This window comes from Haplochromis burtoni, unplaced genomic scaffold (genome assembly GCF_018398535.1).
Source record: "Haplochromis burtoni strain Fernald_Lab_line unplaced genomic scaffold, NCSU_Asbu1 Contig_506, whole genome shotgun sequence".
NCBI classification, from domain to species: domain Eukaryota; kingdom Metazoa; phylum Chordata; class Actinopteri; order Cichliformes; family Cichlidae; genus Haplochromis; species Haplochromis burtoni.
The window spans coordinates 14,047-33,985 of NW_024582867.1; the positions used below are offsets into that span (position 1 = coordinate 14,047).

General features: G+C 40.9%; 1 protein-coding gene across 1 annotated transcript in view; it reads left to right on the plus strand.

Annotated features, from left to right (window-relative positions):
* Positions 1–19,939, plus strand: part of rims3 (regulating synaptic membrane exocytosis 3) — a 32,180-nt gene that overhangs the window by 5,605 nt on the left and 6,636 nt on the right. The window contains exons 2-5 of the mRNA XM_042213984.1: positions 18,593–18,734; positions 18,824–18,936; positions 19,529–19,630; positions 19,714–19,853. Coding sequence (XP_042069918.1) covers positions 18,593–18,734; positions 18,824–18,936; positions 19,529–19,630; positions 19,714–19,853 — 497 coding nt within the window. The remainder of the gene's footprint in view (positions 1–18,592; positions 18,735–18,823; positions 18,937–19,528; positions 19,631–19,713; positions 19,854–19,939) is intronic.

The window sequence follows — 19,939 nt, forward strand, 5'->3', positions numbered from 1 at the left end:
AGTTAACATTAGCATAATCCACTCTAAAGTGTATCTGGGGTTATTTTGACAGCTACAGTATTTGATTGAACAAGCTTTATCTTTTAAGGTGTTAGTATTGTAGCGAGTCCTTTTTGAAAGGCTGCAGCACATTTGTGAGCGTCGCCGTGTGTTGAACTCTGCAGCGGGTTTGCAGCGGCAGCAGCAAGCACGCATGGTGATTGTTTGGTAGCGGCATTATGTTCTAATGCGTCTCCTGCGGCGTATAATTACAGATCCTGTGCAGCTGCAAGAAAAGCGTTTCTCACTTTGCGCCTCAGTGGCGAACACAAACCTACTCTTTCCTGGTGGAAAATAAGAAAAACATGTCACACACTGAGACTTTGTAAAGGCTGAGAGGCATGGGCAGGAGGGGCAAGGGGAGCAGGGGATGCATCTTATTTGAGTGCAGCCAAATTTTTCCTTTTTTCTTTTTCATTCCTCTATCTGTCAGTATGAAAGAAGTTGTTCATCTCCTCGTGTCCTCTTACACATTCTGTTTCTCGTCTCAGCACATCAAACTGTAACTTTTACAGAACAGAGTGTTCGTGTCTGCATGTTTCTTTCTTTCTTCTTGCCTAGCTGTACACCGTCTGTGTCTAATTCTGTGTAAGTGTTGAAATATATCACAAGATCTGGCTCTCTGCTGCTTTGTGCAGCAGCGTGTTTTTACCGGTACTTTAAATTATATGAGCGCTTTATTTTAAACAAAAATGTCAAATATGTATTTATTGTACCTGCACAGTTGTGTATATTTGTCAGTCAGACAAAACGGTGCAATTGAAAGATTTCACAATAGACGGCGTTGACTCATCTGCAAACACTTGCCATTTATTTTTTAAGCTGTTTTGAAACCAAAAAAGGTGTAGCACAAACCGGAGAACATTCACCTTCAAAGTAGAAGTTGTGCTATGCTCTTTGCGCCAAATTTAACACTAGTGACTCCCAGCAGCCTCCAGCAATCACTTGCTAACTGGTTGCAGAATACACACTTGTCCCTGGGTAACAGTGCTTACAAGTGGGCATTATTGACCGGTCTATAGGCTTTTGTGAGTGGAGAATTCGATTTCACAGTGACTGCCCCAGCAATCGGTTGGAGAATGCACATTTTCCCCTCGCAATTAGTTATTGCCGTATGGCGCATGTTTGGCTATGCAAGTGGGGTCTAACTCTAGCCCTAGATATCTTATAGCCTTTTTCCACTAGTACCAGCGTGGGTTGAATCTGTTTTTAGGGCTTTCCATAAAGTGGTAGTATCTGGTACCAGGTACTTTTTTAGTAACTACTCGGCCAGGGTTCCAAGCAATCTGAGTTGAAAATGTGACATCAACAGACTGCATGCCACTGATTGGCTAGTCAGTGGCTTCAGTTAATGAGTCATGAGCCCCATGAGTCCCTTCATGAAAATACATTCCAGCAATATGGGAAATGGCTACACAAAAAGCAGCACAGTGGTTCCCGAGTCTGACAAAAAGCCATACAACGAGCAGCAGGTATACCATCGTCTCAATATCCTCCATTGTTGTGGTGTTGGTGTTGAATATAAATGATGTCACAGGACTTTTGGCTGCGTTGCTACAACGACCCCATGCACATTTTGTGATAGTTGATGGTATATTGCCAAGTTGAGCTAGTGGCTATTAATTGACACTGTGATACTCTGTGGGATGCTAAGTTTGGACCTTAAAGCATATTATTTTTCATAGAATTGTGATTTATTCTTAGAACTCCACCGAGTAATTGGCCAACGGCTGGCATATGACAGTTTTGTGCCCTAACCAGAGACCAGCTTTTCAGCCTAATGAAAGTCCGATTATGAACTGGTCTGCTCCATGCATGGGCAACACATGCACAGCGGCGCAGGCACATAGCTGTATGCATGCTCACATTCATACGCTAGCATGCAGTTAGTGTGGTAGCTCTTCACTCAGAGTGAAAAAACAAAGTTTGACAAAGTAAACTGTAGGGGGACAACCATGAAAATGTTCAGAAAAACAGAACTAATCAGACACTTAAATCACCTTCAGCCTGAACATGGACACTTTAAAGAGGCTTACAAAAGCAAAGTGGCTGTCCAGAGCTCAGAGCCAGCCAGAGGCCAGCTGCCCTGGTAAGAGCAAGAGGATCAAAGCAGTTATGGGGATAATTACAAAGTGCAAGTGTCTGGTGAATTTAAAAACATGCTGGGAAATGATGTAAGTACTTGAAATTTGTTTTGTTATATAACTCTGTCGGCCTGGTTTTGTTTGGTAAAGTGAAAAATGTCAGGTTTGTCCGGGTAATTATTTATGCTGCTTCTCAGTAGCAGATCACTTTATTTTGGAGCTATTTAACTGAAAGAAGCAAATTCTGTAACTGACTCCAGTTTAGGGGGGAAATTGTAACATTTAAAGAAAGCACATCTGTATCAACTCTTCAGACACAGCAGCTACATCCATCTTTTATGTACAGATTCTTTATTGAACTCATTTGGCATGTCCCGTAAGTTATAATTTGACATTATATTTATTTAAGTAAAAAATTTAGGTCAGTGTTTAAACACTGTATAGCAGCCGAAGTATAAATTTTCTGGCTATAGCGCATCTTGATATGTGTAGGACTGCATGTTTGTCAAACAAGGTCATTTGATTCACTTATTAATGGGCTTTTATTTGTACCGCAAATGTAACAAAGCCAGGCAGTTTAGCTTTTCTTTCTGTCTCCAGCGACAGCTTATCCTGAAGGATAAGTAAGAAGAAAGCAACCATTAGATAAATGCAAACACATCCACTCACCATAATTCTGCATTGTTATCCCCTATCATTACCTGCCTTTGAAATCAGCTTAAAATGGCTGTTGTAACCAGGGCTCTGTGGACACACACACACTCATACACAGTGACACAAACAAAGAGCTTGCTTCACTCATCACAGCTGACACTTGTCTGACGCAGGGAGAACTGTCGATATTTTCACCACGGGGGCTTTCGTGTCGTGTTTGCGGTGATGAAGAGAGCACAACAAAGGGAAAGTGCAGATGGGGAGGCTAGGAGGGGCTGACGAGGTAGAGAAGAGGAAGGGGAGACAAGGGGTGCATCTAAATTTAGATGTTCTCAGCTGCCGGAGCAGCACATTGTGCCTGGAACAAAATCACAGTATCGTAGATGGCTCTTTCTTCTTCTTCTTCTTCTTCTTCTTCTTCTTCTTCTTCTTCTTCTTCTTCTTCTTCTTCTTCTTCTTCTGTCGATACCACATCTCACCGCATTAGAAGTTCGCTAGTTTTCTCCCTTTGCTGCGCTGGCAACAGGTTATGAAATGATTTTTTTAAAGCACACCTCTGATGAGCTGAGACTCAGTACGAGATATGAATAAAGAAATCTGTTCTCAGTCCTATAACAAGATATTCTAAAGTAGAGTGGTTTAGATCATGACCGTGGACACAATATCTTATTAAAAATAAGCTACTAGCAGCCAATCTGATAAACTGAGCTATAAAGTGTCACTTAAGCAGGAGAGATGGGTCACACACACAGGTCAATTGTGTGCAGCCCATCTAACAGAATCTCATAGAGTCAACTGCAGCTTTGTAGATACAGAGCCTGGTGACAGTGGCATCAGTGTTATATCGATTTCAATGTTTTGCGGGAAAAGAGAGAACTGATGGTGCTTTGTGACTCAGTACTGATAGATATCCCGAGTATCAGAATCAGTTTGGCCATTGCATCTCCAAGCTGATTAAGTGGAGGGTAGGCTCAGACTCAGACAGTCAACATTCCAATTGATTTAGGTGTAAATTGAATCACTGTCCAGGTCTTTTTACGTAACAGTCACCCAACAAGATTATGTCACTGCTCTACTAGGAATTTGCCTGTTTCTCAAAGCTTAACCAGGTAAAGACTGAAAACCTGTTGCTGGAAGAAAAAAAACAAGGTTGTTTACTCCAACCTAACATGTCATCAGCTCATAGTTTACACCAGCTAGAAGGACATATCAGATGCAGATAATTAGGCATGTGACCCACACACAACATTCCTTCTCACTTGGTCGGGTTCGATTAGGGTCCTTTCTTTTCTTTGTGGCAGTCAATAATGACCTAGTCCGGTCAGCTCTTGGTGCTCCATGTTTAGAATGACACCAGCATCGATTGACCAGAGGGGGGTAGGTATGTGGGGAAAAGATGACCAGCTAATAACCAATAACACACAATATTGATGCAGATTTGGTCTTGGACTGGATGCATGAATGGGAAAGGAAAACGAACCCAAAACTCAACATGGATTATTTCATTAAATGACTTATTGATTGATTTGATTGGATGTTGTTGGGGAAGGGAACCTTGAGGAGAAACACAGACTCTCACAGCACTCCGCAAATCTATTAAATGCATATACAGTAACTTCAGTGTTCTGCATGTGTTGTGCTCTATTTTTTCATAACTTTTAAAATGAGATCACAAGCAGCCTTCTTGTTATCTAGTAAAAAAAATGGATGGTTCTACTGCTGCAAACAATACAGTTTGTGTGCAAAACGTGAACACGGTGAAGGAGAATGATGAAGAATGTGACTTAGCAACAAGGTAACTGGTAGACACCAAAATGTAAAGACATTGAAGGAATATGCCAGTATCTTACCGATAAATCGCTTTTAGGAGGTAATGCACTTGTGGTATTATTGTGTCACAGTTCCTACCAGGTACGTTCTTATTTTGTGAACTGGATCCAGTCAATTTACAGCGATCTGCAGAATCACTTAAGGTAAGGTCTAATGCAAACTTTTTTTTTTTCTACAGATGCGTTCAAGCACATTTATTTTATCTGATTCCCAAATAACAACATCAGCATCATCTGATGCTCTTAGTGGGGTTCTTGACCGTTTGTCAAGGTAGGCTTAATTACATTGAATCAAGTTTCTGTAGGAGTTGTCATTAGGGTTGTAACAAAGATAAAATTCCTTTCCTAATCAGCTACTTGTAAATTTCCAGGCAGAACTGCTGATTAAGTATCAGTGTTGCCACACACAACCCCTTAAGTTGGAGAGCTGGTGTTGTGTCTTTCATCAGGCCAATCATTTGAGATCAGTCTGTTTGGTTAAACCTGCTTCAGGGTAAATTTCCCAGTGGCAAAGCACTCAGGATCTCTGATACATGCTCAAATCTCCTTCGTCACAAGGTGGAAAATGAGAACAAACTGTGCGCAGTGAAGAATGCAACAAGATTATTAATTTATTTAATTAGTGCTTTTGGGAATTGACCCACCTATCCAAGTATATTATTCATACATAAACTGATTTTACATATTTGAAGTAGGGCAAGGACGTTTTCTAGGACTTGTCAGAACTGTCAGACAACAGCTGAGACCTCTGCCAGTTCGTCGTCTTAATGCGTGAAATTTAATTGCGCCCTTAGGTGTTTCCAAGAAAAAAAAGACTTTAGGGGTCAGGTCTCTATTTTGCAGCAAAATGGGTAATTGTCATTCAGTGGAAATGTTTCAGCAACTGTCTCTTTAAAGAGAACTGCATGAATAAAAGCATCAGGTCAGAGTAAAGACACTTACAGTATGTACATTACAAGTTTATCTAGTGGTATAGAAAATAAGGTTACATACACTGCGAGTGCCTGCATGTTGTATAAAAGTACAGTACACTTTGTGTTCTGTTGTTGTGTAACATTTGATACCATGTATAGCTCCCTATCTTGACTATTTTCACGCTTCCTACCGACTTGGTGTATTTTTTTCTTCCGTAATGCAGCTCAGTGTTCCTCATGTTATTCCATTCAAAGCCCCGACTCCCACTGTCTCATTATTCTGGGTTTTGTAACAGTGTTGGGGATGGCATTTTGGTTCTGTCTGTGTTCTATTTATTACCTGCTATTATTAGTACCGGTGAGGAGAAGGCACACACACACACACACACACACACACACACACACACACACACACACACACACACACACACACACACACACACACAGAAACGGTTTCCCAGGTTTATTGGGTGAGTCACTCCTCAGCTGAACATGGTCTTATCTTCTGAGCAGGTTTATCCATGACTGCGAAAACAGAGCCAGCAGAGCGCTCCCAGTGCACTGTCTGTCTGCACAGAGGGACGTGGATTCAGAGAAACAAGCACCAATCATGTGATGCAGTGCACCAAGAGAGTTAGATTAAAGGAAACCAGGCATAGATATGCATGTTTGTGTGTCCCACTGAAAGCCCCCCCCCACACACACACCCCAGCTCATATGTGTCTAAAACACCTTACTCTTTCCTGCTCTATTTAGCTCAGCGTCCATGCTTTTGTTTCCTTGACCTCCTTTTTAAAATCTTGACTCCTGTGTGTTTATTTATTATTTATTACTATGGCGCTGTAGCTCCTGCTGGAAGGACGCCAGAGATACGGAAAAGAAACAGAGACAGAAATGGAAATATGTTTGACACGTGATGAGAATACTTGTTCCTTTGCTTATTAAAATGATTCCAGCTACACTCTGTGACCAATAGCAACCACATTTCTGAGTATGCTGTCGTCAGACAAATATTTTTGAGCCTGTAACTCTAGCTCCAGGCTGTGAAAAATATGCAGAGGGACTTGCACCATTGCCAGTAATGTTAAGTGCTTCTGACTCATTTTTATATTTGTCTTTCAGGAAAATAACACAGGTGTTTCCTCCAGTGAATTTTACTTTGTTGTTGTATACCAAAGGAGAAAAAAAATAGAGCAAATACTTAAATTATGTTAAATTAGCCTTTTGTTTCTCAACGCAGGACAAATTGTACTCAAGCGACAAAGCTTTAGTTGTCACAAGACTAGTATTTTAAACTCAGTACCAATACCAGGAAAGTGTTTACAATTTTATTCTTGTTATATTTGGGTGGGACTGATAACTGCCTACCTTCCACATTAATGCTATCACATTATTTAGCTATAGCTGTTAGCCGCTAACTTAATGATAGCTAATGCTACTTTTGGTTAACTGCTAATAGTTCAATGGCTCGCATGCCCCGGACAGATTAACATTTATGATAACTGTTCAACGCTGTTGAAATGTGAGCTATAGTGACCTCTTGAAATTTCTCATTAGGTGTGAGAAAAACGTCAACTACTTCAGCTGCTAATGAGGAGAGGTTGTCTGTCTGAGGTTGTGTGTCAGCAGCAGGAGGCGAAGATGGCACTGTTGGTATTGATACTGTTGCAAAAGAATATTTAATTCAGTAGCAATTTCTATTATTGATTAGTGTCCGGGTACCAATTTTTTCGACAACCGTGCACAGAATTTGGGCGCCTGACCACGAACTCCTCTCTGTACCGAAATATTAAAATGTGAGGCCATCTGTTTGACAGCTCAGCTGAAATTTTGTGATGCAGCAGGGCAACGATCACAATCACAGCATCAAATCTGAAAACGAAAGGAATCAAAGTGTTGCAGTTGCCCCAGTCAGTAAAAGCTCAGATCTCAACCTGATTGAAATGCTGTTGTGGGAACTTAAGAGAGCTTTGGATGTTCGGATGCCCATAAACCTCAATGAACTGAAGCAACGCTGTAAAGGCATGAGGGAAAGATGTGAGAGGCTGATAAAGTGATGCAGAAACAGATTACTTCAAGTTATTGCTTCTAAAGCCAATGAATCTGGGTGTGTTTAGTTTTTTTACATGACTGCACAGAGTCCAATGCAAATGTGCTTTTAGATATGACTGTACACTCTGTTAGCTACAATAAGATGCAACCAGCTGTGGATGAAAACTCAGCCAGTGTTTGACCCATATTTAGCAATTTATTGCAAAGAGACTGCTTGACTCTGCACCAACATCTGCTAAGCTGTGATGCTACATGTGTGGCCGACAGTGCACAGAGCATTTTAAACAGTGGAGCCAGAGATTTGGTGACAACTTTTCTAAAATTGCTACAAGCATCAGGTTCTCAGAAAGAAAAAAAGAAGATAAGACGTTATATAAGCTGATAGCGGTATATCTGCAGGACAATGCCAGGCGGCCAGTAGCAGTTCTCCTAGTTTCCTAAATACTGATAATATGAAGGTTGTACTCCCCCAGTCTGAAAAAGCTCAGGCTAGACAGGATGATGTGATGCAGAGGGAAGATAGCAAAGGATACATTTTTTGGAGGAGCCGTTTCCATCTAGTTAAGTCTTTTTCTCTCATTTTTGAGGTTCTCTCTTCACTCTTAACTGAAAATGTTTTGAAAGGAAATGATCTCTCTCTCTTCACAATCTTGTAAATAATGTTTTCTTGTTTTTAAAGGGTGCTTTGACAGGAGAAATAAGCCCAGCAACAACACACTTAAAGGCAACAAGTTAAAGCGCGTCCTCTACACTATACTATAGTAGATTAAAGAGACCTTGCGTTTCAGTTCTGAGGGTGTTTTTGTGGTGACTCATGCCCTACTTCCAGCTCAGTTTCTGAGTCAAAGCTAGGAAACACACATTAGGAATTTTGGCAGGCGCATCTTGGAAAGCTTACAGTGATTTAGATCCTTTGAGGGAAAACTCACCTCCAAAGGGAGATTCTTAAATGTCACTTTAGCTCAGAAAAGCCCGGACAAAAAGAGCAAGAGCAAAGACTATGAATTGTTAGAATAATAACAATGAAAGTTGCTGAGTCTCTGCAGCATCCGAACTGTAGTAACACACGCGCTGCCCTTTTGATAATGAAAGCTATTTCTGTGGATGACTCACTTGATTACTATTCTTATCCACTATGACTAATCAAAGAAAAAGTCCTTGCGTCTTTCAAGCTGCTATTTCAGGTGAAACTGCTCTTTTTTTTGTAATTTCAAGCGCTGGCACGTCTTTTTGCTTTGAAAGCGAGATTGTGTGATTGGCTCTCCTGACACATACTGTAGAAACTGAAACCTTACTCCTGTCTCTAAAAGCTTTCTCCTCCATACTGGTCCTTCTGGAGGCTGCCAAACACACAGCTAAACTGACCGACGATCACTTTCTGTCCTCTTTCTGCCTCTCGTGTCTCCACTTCCTCATTGTCCTCCCTTTGTTTCCACAAGCTCGCCGACATCGTAATTTTCCCTCCCCTTTATCTCTCCGCAATTAATCTCAATCTCTTTGGCTCTCACTTTCACGCAGCATCTATCACGTTTTCTCAATCTCGCCCACCAACCCATCAATGCTCTATTCTTAGCGAGACAGATTGGTGAACTATTTCACTCTTTCTTTCTTTGTGGCTTTGCAATTTTGGAAGTGTAGCTTCTGCATGTAAAACACTACATCTAAACAGCATGTGGATTCAAAGCACACTGCCTGCAATCTGATTCAACGTTGACATTTGATATACCGTCTTTAAGATGCAACTCTTTACAGCAGCATACTTGCCAATATTTTCAAATGATTTTCAGTGGGGATGGGGGTTAGCTCATCTCGCCTGATATGCTAGCTGATATGGTGTCCTATGTTACTGTTATGTTATGACTTTGCAAAAAGGCTTGCCCACTGTCCAAATGGCTATAAATCTTTTGACAACCCCAAATGCCTCACTCACACAGGCTTAAAGACAAGTCAGCAAGCGCCCGCTAGCCACAGGTCGCAAGGGAAAAATGTTCCCCGACCAGTTTGCAGGTGATTGCCAGAGATGGGTGATTGTCACTAGATGAAATTGGTTTGTACATTTGTCCAAACACTGCCAACTAGCCAGTGAGTGGTAATGAAACAGGGAAAAGTGTGACACTTTTCTTGTCCAGTTCTAGTGAGCCTGTATGAACTGCAGCCTAACTTTCTTCTTCTTGGCCGACAGGAAGAGCACCTGGTGTGTTCTTCTGCTGTTGTAGCCTATCTGCTTTAAGGTTCAACGTGTTGTCCACTCAGAGACGCTCTTCTGCATACATCGGTGCATTGATGCAGTATTTTATCTTGTTTGTCTGCTGTTCTGTGTATTTAATAAACACATTTTGCAAAATGTTAGACCTCTACACTTGATCAAAGTCACGTAATTGTACTTGACAGCAGAGTGGTCTTTTCTCAATAAATATCCCCAAACTGCTTATGTTAATAAGCGAGGCATGAGTCAACGTGTTCATATGTAACATATCTAAGTCTAAGGTAAAATTAAAAAGCACAGTAAACACTGCGCTTACACAGAGCATACGCAAGCCTACTGCTGCCTGCCGTGCGGTGTTTTGGATGGGGATGGGGAGAACAGCTTTTGGTGCATAGGAGCAGCACACAGTTCTGCTTCCTTCTCAAGCAATGGGAACATACAGGCAGATTGATTTCTAATTCTGTTTCATGGCACAGAGACGCTGCTGCTGCTGCACTGCAGGAAGCGCTCAACAAGCGATTTAATTTCTACCCTGAAATGTTATCTCCTGTTGAACCGGAGCACAAAGTATCTGTAAGCTAGATATAGAGCTCCCCTTCTGATCAGGTTGTTTGGGGAATTTTCTTGACCTAAATGAAATTTTCTTCATGCAAAGTTATTGCTCTCATAATCCTGCTTTTATTGAAGATACACTGGCTGGAACCTGGAAAACAGCTAAATTAAATCAGAAGGAAATTAAAATATTCCATCCCAGTAGTAGAATTTTACAAAGCATTTATGTAAAGGCAGGTTTGAGATCAGTTTTGTTTTGCTCTGTGTGTTAGTAGTAGTTTAACAAGCAGCAGAAGGTCTTGTGATTTCGTTTGTTTTTTCGCCATATTTTGCCCATATTGTCTTATTTTTTTCTCATCTGCTTTTTCTCAAAAAAAATAAAATGCTCTGCCATCTCTAATCCTTTGGTCATCAGCCACAGAGTCAAGTAATCAAGAGGAAATTACATCTAAATTAAATTACTCTTTTCCTCATCGTAATTAATTGCCGTTAGACAAGAGCCTGTGTGGCATATTAACTCGCTGACAGACATCCTGCCATACATGAACGTTTTTTTTGATTTCATGAAATAATTTCCCATGCAACCCGATGCTGAGAAGCGCTAATCACTTACTTCACATTGACCACTCCCTAACTTAGGTCTTTGCCTGAAATGTTGCATTGCAGTTCACACACAGCGACAGTGCACACACGTGCACACAAAGGGGAAATTCGATTTGTTTAATTCCCATGCATTATCTTTAAAGACGGGGTAAGACTAGGCTACACTTAACCCTCGACCACATTTATTTGTTTTTGCATGCTCTGTTAGAGTTAAATAACTGACTTGGAAAAGAGGAACGCTGGCAGTGTTTCATAAATGGTTAAATTATAGAGAAAAGGATTCTTTTGGAAGGATAAAAATACAGATGCAGCACAGCAAATGAGGGAAAAAACAAGGAAACAAAGCTTATGATTGCACATTAATACAACATAATAAACCAATTTTGAGAAGTCACGATCATTAACCTAATTACTTGTACTGTAAATAGTTTTTATGCACTTTCTGAACTGTTGCCCCTACATTATATTCGTTCTATGGCTGTTGTTTGTCAAAAAGCTGATATGCCCTTAAACAAATGGTTCAAAGTGAGAAATACTTGTAGTTAGCTTATCTTAGCATACAGATGGGGAAACAAACCATGATTATGGCTGATCAAGTCCTGCTTTCACTGTACAGTAAAAAATAAAATAAATACAAATCATATCCTTGGCTGGTTTTAAAATGAGGTGAATGCAAAAAAAACAAATGATTACAACATTATTTAGCAAAAATCAAACCAAAATGCAAAACATTGTGTAAAAAATTAAGTACACCCTTACTGCTTCCATAGAAATCAGGAAGGTTAGTAAACAACCAGGTGTTTTAACACAATGCCAAGATGGAAAGATATCATCAACGATCTTTGGGAAGACAATCTGGGAAAGGTTATAAGTCCATTTTCAAACAGTTTGAGTTTCAGCTTTCTACAGTAAGATTTCCACTCCTGGAAATCTTAGTCAAATATTTGTGACTAAGATTTCCAGGAGTGGTCATCTCAGCAAATGCAATCCAATGTCAATATATATTCAATGATCAAAAAGAAAAAAACTGCAAAGAACAAAAGGCTCTATCTCAGACTGTGCAGATCTCAAAGGATACCAAAGTGGAGGTGATTGGTCATAAAGCACAGTGTTACATTTGGTGGAGGGTGATGATTTGGCCTTATTTTACAGCCACGGGAAAAAATAGGTGAGGGCATCTACCTTACAGCTAAAAGTTGCCCAACTCTGGGTTTTAAAACAGGACAATGATCCCAAGCACAGCAAAGAATCTACAACAGAATTTCTAAAGAAGAAAATAAAAATGTTGCTCTGGTCCACTCAGAGTCCAAACATCAAACTGATAACAACTGTGCATAAACAAATGCCTGCAAAATGAACTGAAGCAATTCTTTGGCCCCATGAGCTGCCCAGATTTCCTCCATGATGATGTGAAACATTGATAAAGTCATGACTAAATTTGGTTCTACAAGATACTGAATCATGGGGTGTACTTACTAATATTTAAAACCTTAGAACTGAAAGAGGTGGACTTTTATTTTTTCGTGACTGTAGACAGATGCCCGGGGTCTCTTGGGAGGACTGATTGGAATCAATAAAACAAAAAAGCCAGCCGAGCCAACTTGCTCTGTAAATTTCTGCTGTTTACATGTTTGAGTTAACTTGGCTGTAGTGATTTTCATGCTTTTTTTTACTTGTTTTACTGTTATGTGTTGCTTTGCCTTTTTTATTCCTCGGTGAAATGTTTAAGGGCAGTTCAGAAAAGACAAACCTTCGTTTACCAAGACCAGCTATTCCAATTCAACTTGATTGAATAATTCATCATTGGGGAAAAAAGGGGGCATTAAGTCATGTGCTTTGGGAATGTGATTATGATCTATTTAATCACAACATGTTATCACTATTTAAATGTTATCATAGCTATCTTCATTTAGAGGCTCCAAGTTAAACCATTGGGGTTGTGGGTTGTGTTCTGTGCTTTCCTAGGCTTGATAAGATGAGGTTTGCCTTGATAGCAGGGAGGGGAGCGACTATGGCCCTAATACAATCTGACAGATGGCGAAAAAGGACAGAAAGGTTACAAAGCAAAACCTGTGCTGTGATCGCTGACATAGACGTGGAAGAAGACAAACGAATTGATGCCGTCAGGTCACTGGTAATGTCTGTGTTGCTCATGGACAGCTGTAACGCTGGCAAAACAAACACTTGGAATGCATGCGTCTTTCTAAAAGAAATGCAACATCAAAGAGAAAATTAAATTTGTTGGTCACAAGCTCTACTGTCATACAGCAGTAAACCCCAATGCACTGCGTGATTTGTTAAGTTGCTCCCAGTGTTTGAAAATGTGGTTACACTTTTATCTTATTTGTGGTAGCTCAACTGACACAATGGATTGCCAAAAAGTGATTTCTGATGTTTCTTTTAGTTTTTTTATGTCTAATATCTCTACTGATATTGGTAAATGGGCTGTAGTGAAGAAGATATTTGAAGGGGTTCTATATAAATAAAGAAATAACTGACTTTGCAAATATCTGTATATCTCTTCATCTCTGAATCAATCCAGTCTTTAGTATTGAAATGAGAGTTGTATTTATCCTACAGACTTCTTGGCAAAAACTACAAATGCACATTTGAGACATTTATCAAAAGACAACTATGCCCTGCACTAAAAAAATGTTACGTCTGTGTAGATGTGGTTTGGTTACATTTCACAGAGTGAAACTGGCCAGTCAACCAACTGCTATTAGACTATTTTTTTTCTAACTGGAGTAAAAACTGCTGATCCTCCAATAGCCATTTGAAATTGGTTCTAAAAGCATCAGAAATCATTCTCTAAAGATTGCCACGCTTGTTTGTCCTATTTTTTTATTTTTTTTTTTTTTTTAACAGTGTGGGCCTTTTAAGCTAATTTCACCATGTATTCATCAGTGGCTGAATTATACCGGTTTAGCTAGTTTGCTTTTTTAAGCCAATTTGACATAAAATAATAGACACATCCAATGATACTTTTGTCACACTCATTAAACCTTTGCCTTTGTAACAAGAACAAATTAATTATACGCTAAAAACCTGTGTTTACCTACTATTTCATATCAAAATGGCTGCTGTGAAGTTTGTGTTGTGTAAGGACTTGATGCATTATCAGAAGCATGCTAATAGTGTCACGGAGGCTAATATAATTGGTGCTAGCTGTCTACCAAATTGCACCTTAATTAATTAAATTGCTTTGGGTTATTTAAAAAAATGATGTTACTAATAATATGTTTTGCTGTGAACTTAATGTATTAATCATCCATCTTTTTCTGTTACTTGAAATTCTAGGTTTGTGTTTTTTCTGTGTTGTGAGTAATTGGCGGGTATATCAGTTTATATGACGCACATTGCTAATCAAGATAACCAGCATTACCTGATAATGTTTTCAGTTTTATTCAGATCTTGTCACTTCTCGACATTATTAAACCACGACAGCAATGACCAAAGCACCAGACTCGAGATGTTAAAGCAGTAGTCGAAAAACCAATGGGTGATTTTTTTGAGTGTTCCATCTTTTATATACAGTCTGTGGTCACAAATAGTGCAATAATGCCAGGCTAATTAGGAGTTTTAATTTTCAGGATTTTAGCTTCCTAAGGTAAAGCAAAGGAGGTCGCTAGTGATTGTTGATTATTTTGTAAAAACTAGAGGGTTACATTGTGGGGTGTTCAACAAAACCTTTAAACTTAACAAACAGTAAATAAAAACTTAGATTAACTGGCTTGACTCATTTTGAATAAACTCCATAATACAGGAATAGCTCCAAATGTGTCATATGACACATGAATTGTGTAAACTGTAAATATGGCTCTGAATCTCTGATTCATATGTACACTATAACCTCTTGGTCTTACTTAAGCTTCCACTTTGAATCTTCCCTTAGTCCAAATTTAGCTGGGGTCTGGCAGTAAATATACCACAACATATCCTTCATCTCCAACACCCATGCTTGGTTACTGTTGCTATGCATGGTGGATCGTTGCCGTCACCGGTGCATCCAATAGGCATGTCGGCGTAACCCGGGAATCTAAAAACAGCATTCTATATTACAGCATATAATGAGAATGGCTTCATCAGTGTGCTCTCCAAATGTCAGAGCAGTTTTAATGATCTACTGAGCACACACACACACACACACACACACACACACACACACACACACACACACACACACAAAGAAGCTATATGTCATGTGTGAGTGTGCATGCAGTCACAGTGTGTGGCTCTTTTCTGCATTGTTGGCATTTTTAAGCAATCTCACCTTCCTAATAGTGTTCAGCGTTGAACCTATTAGTTCTTTCCACCCTAACACTTTTGTGTTACACCCTTATATTTTTTTCCTCTACCATGATACATAACATGTGCATAAGCAGCTGAGAAAAAAAGTTTAGTGTTTTTTATTCCCGTGCTTCGCATTTCCGCGAGATTCATGAGGTTGTTTACAGGGGCGGGGTATTACTCATCATAGTGAAGCCAACAGGAGACACTTTAACTGTTTTTGTAACACACAGAAACTGAAAACCCTCTACTGTAGCACAATAAAGCACAACAGCTTATGCAATGTTTTTGTTTTAGCTGCTCAAATGGCATATATGTCAGACAACCTCTAATTTCTTCTTCCGGGATGTGTGCTTTGTGTGTTTTGATGTTAACAGTATAACAGACTGAATTCACCAGCAGGTTGGGAGAAAATACATCCAAAATGATTATGAAGCAGGAAATAAGATGAGGCAGATACAATAAGAAAAGAAGAAAAGGAATTGGTTAGGAAGGGGTTCATAAGATAACTAGCAGACAAAAAGCTGGAGAGAAAGAGGAGCAATAAGAGGAGAATATGACAGTGGAAAAGCAGTGGAGGCTCGATTCAAAGAGTGGGACTTGTGGAGGGGACAATATGAGTAAGGGGGAAAGGCTTATGAGCGAACATGCCGGCCGGGGCTCTTGGTGCAATGCAGAAGGCATTGCCATGGAAACGAATGGAGGGAAAGAGCAGATGAGGAGGAGGAGGAGGGGATTAAATAGGAAGGAAGAGATCAGTGCCTCATACTGTGTAGGGGGCTATTTTCATGAGAGGGGAGGGGCCGGTAGACAAACGAGTAACAAGTGTGTGGAAATGGAGTTAAATGAATAGCTTCTCGATAGTTTAACACTGGAGTTCTCCCACTTGTGTGCATGAAACTACTCATCGTAACAGAGGCGTCGTCGCACTTGTGTTAAAATTTAAACACACTCTTCAGCAGACTTGTGCGGTTTGGTTGTGAGCAAGGACAAAGTTTTGGAGAGGAAGTTAGTGCAGAAGTTACAGTCAAGTATTTCCTGTACAAGTTACGATTCTTATTTAAAAAAAAAAATGAAATAAAATAAAAGGCAATAGCGGATGAGCCTGTCGCTATGGCGCTAGTTGTCTCAGGTGGCATTGTCTGAGGTCCAGATCTGAGGGCGGGGGTTGTCATGGCAGCAGGAGTGCATGGAGTTTGTCTGGGTGTCATGCTACAACACATACAGACCTTTCCCTTTCTCTCTCGGTGTCTCTCTCTCGTGCACACACACACACGCGCACACACACATACGCACACATACACACACAGGCTGTTGGAAATACTCTTTACTGCAGGATTATAAATAGAAGGTACCAGAAGGCAGCACCCCTCTCCTCATCTTCAATGCCCATGGGACCCTATCATTCTCATCTTCCTTTTCACCCATCTATCCTCAGCACTCGTCCTCTCTCTTCTTTAGAGCCCCACAGATGCAGCATTTTTTTTTGTAAAGGTTTATGCTAGTCCGCTTCAATCTAACATGCATCTTTTTAGATTGTTGCAGACATCGACAGCATTTTTGTTAACATGGGATGCACCACAGTTTATTTTCAGCTGGAACAAAAGAGCTCTGTTCAGTAACCTGTAGCATTTTAAGATTTGTTCAGGTGAAAGCAAGAGAAGGTCTAGCAGATTGATAGAGAGATACATAGATCTGTCCTCCTCTGTCATTATCATCATTTTAACACCCAAAACTACCATCAAGGGCCTCTGTTTTGCTGTCTGTTTATCTCCACAGTGATGGTGATGATGCAGGGTGTCTGTGGTTGTCATGGTAATGAGCCTGGCATGGTAAGGATGCTTAATGAGACTGGAGATGCTCGGGCTAATGAAGTGGGACGGCTGGGTGTTCGCTTAACTGGCAGTGATAAGGAACCACTTGTTAAGTCTGCTGTGCTGCCTTCACTGCGCTGTTTTGCTGTATATCCAGGCTCCTATACAGGGCAGATGTACATGTTTCTACAGCAACCACCGCTGTAGTCGTAAAGGCGCTCTGTGATGTATTACTTCTCTTTGTTATTGCTTTGATAAGCAGCCATTTGCCTCATAATTAACATGCTCAAAGAAGAGGAAAGCTTTTAATCCCCACTGGAAAGTTTTTGAAAAATATTTTTGGCCAGAAAATCTCCTTTCATAGGGTTGACCCAGAAATTAGTCAGAGCCACTGTGGAGGTTTTTCTAAAGTGAGCTTTGCTGACATGACAGCTCACAGCTGCTTTCTCATCCTCCCGTGTGACTAAACTGTCACTGTGTGGCCCGGGCTGTTCACGTGCACACACTTTGTGCACATGTTGCACAGAGGTGTGAGTGCGCAAGCTGCATACCCGTGTAAAGGTGTGAATTTACAGTTGTGAACATCGATCTCTTATCAAAGAGTTGGCAAATGCCAACTCTTTGATAAAACTGACCTAAAACTCTATGGCTAATGCTACAAGAATGACATCGAGGCTGAGGTGTGGAGTGATAAAAGTGAAGGAAAGAGCTGCACAACCTTACACTTCATATCCTGAACCCAAATCACTTCATCTGTGCCCTGCTGCTGCTATTTCAGCATGCCGAGTCACACGGAGATACAGTGTGTCATTACAGGGGATGATGTCCTGAAAGCTTCTTCTGGGGTTAGCACTCTCTGGCTTGCTCTCATTCTCCTAACGTCAGCAGGACTTGCAAAGCCTTGATAACCCTCCCCTCTCCTCCTCTCATCTCCTCATCTTTCTGAGCTCAGCCTCTCACCTCTCCCCTTGCCCTGCCACCCACTACTCTTCCCCATGCTGGCAATTTGTGTTTCTGCCTTACAAGCCGAGGCTCAGGAGGTCCTCCTAAAGGCTTATTGCTCCCTAGTTGCAACAGCCATTGCAAAATGGGCTTTGTGCATTTAAAATGGACTGTAGTTATACCTGTGATGTGGAGCTGTTTTTCAGTAGCGCAGGGACACCCCAGTGGATATTGCCTTCTCGCTAGAGTGGCCTCGCTTCATAATAAAGAGTGCAGGGATCTGAGCTTTCAAGGCAAACTTGAATTCTTGGTTATTTGTGGTAGGTAGCTTTGAAAAAGCAAACATTTTACACAGAAACACACTCAGAAATAACTAAAGAGAAACATCAGACATTTTTAGGCAATTTGTGCAACTGAGTGTGTATGTGTGTAAACTTTGCTTGGCTTTACGAAGTATCTTAAATTCTCATAAGGGTCACATAATTTCACCGTTAACCCCTGGCGCCCTTAACAGGCAGCTCTAATAATCCTCGGATTATTATACTTAGTGGATTAGCCTGTTGAAATAAAGGTACTTAAAGAAGGGAACATGACCTCTGTGTTCTGCTTTCAGATGGCGGGACAAAGAAGCTCCGCAGCACCATCCGGCGAAGCACGGAGACCGGAATCGCCGTCGAGATGAGAAACCGAGTGACACGGCAGGGCAGCAAGGACTCAACCGACGGCAGCACTAACTCAAACAGCTCCGATGGAACGTGCGTGTTCCGTCCGACAGTGTATCCGTTCGCTCGTCCATATACACAATACCTGTTCATCCAGCATGAGTCTGTTTCTCCTCTTGCAGGTTTGTCTTCCCTACCACACGCCTGGGCCCTGAGAGCCAGTTCAGTGACTTCCTGGACGGACTAGGCCCCGCTCAGATTGTAGGCCGGCAAACATTAGCTACACCCCCAATGGGTAAGCGTGAAGTCGGCCAGCATCACCATCTAGTCCCGTGCAGTCCACTCCATTCTCATCTGTTTTTATCATACAAAACTAGTAGAAGTCATCGATTGTTTCTACTTGATAGCGTTTGATTGAAATGTGAGGCATATAAGCAGGACAATATATCGCACACCAGCACAGTCAGATCATTCAGTTAATACATTATCAATCAGAAACTCCGGTTTCTGTTTAAAACTTTTTGCAGCATGCATCCACTTAAATGCACAACAGCATCGTGAAATACTGCCCAGTAATCGTGTATTCGCTCAGCAGGAATGAAGTTATTCCTGCGTGAGCTATAAATCTTTCATGCAAAGGTTACTGGTTTTGAAAAAATAACTACCCAGAGCAGTGCGCTCCTTTATATCTGGTGGTGAAGATGGCGTTGTAGCTCTATGTGGCCCTCTGCTGCTGAACATTGTCTGTTGCAGCTGCAGTCCAGGCTCTCGTTTGATTGTTAGCTGAGTATCACAGAGATCTCAGCTGCATTGAAACTTCAGGGTTTTTTAAAAAAAAAAAATTTATTATGGTGTTATATTGAGTTTTGGTTTGTTTTGATCTATAGGGGATGTAAATGTAGGCATGGTAGACAGAGGAGGGCAGCTAGAGGTGGAGGTCAACCAGGCCAGAGGGTTGACCCCCAAACCAGGCTCCAAGAACATACCAGGTACTCACTTCTTGATGAAAGCTACAATTCTGTGGGCTTAGCAGCACATGCATGAGGCTCACTTTTTCTTTTTTCATCTGCAGCAACCTATGTGAAGGTGTATCTTCTGGAGAACGGCGTGTGCTTGGCTAAGAAGAAAACCAAAGTAGTGAAGAAGACTCTGGACCCCACCTACCAGCAGGCTTTGTTGTTCGATGAGAGTCCTCAGGGCAAAGTCCTACAGGTAAGTAATCCTCTTTTTCTAGCCTTTACAATTTTCCGCCAAACATTTTAAGCTTCATCACCCAAAAATGAAACGTCTCACGCATT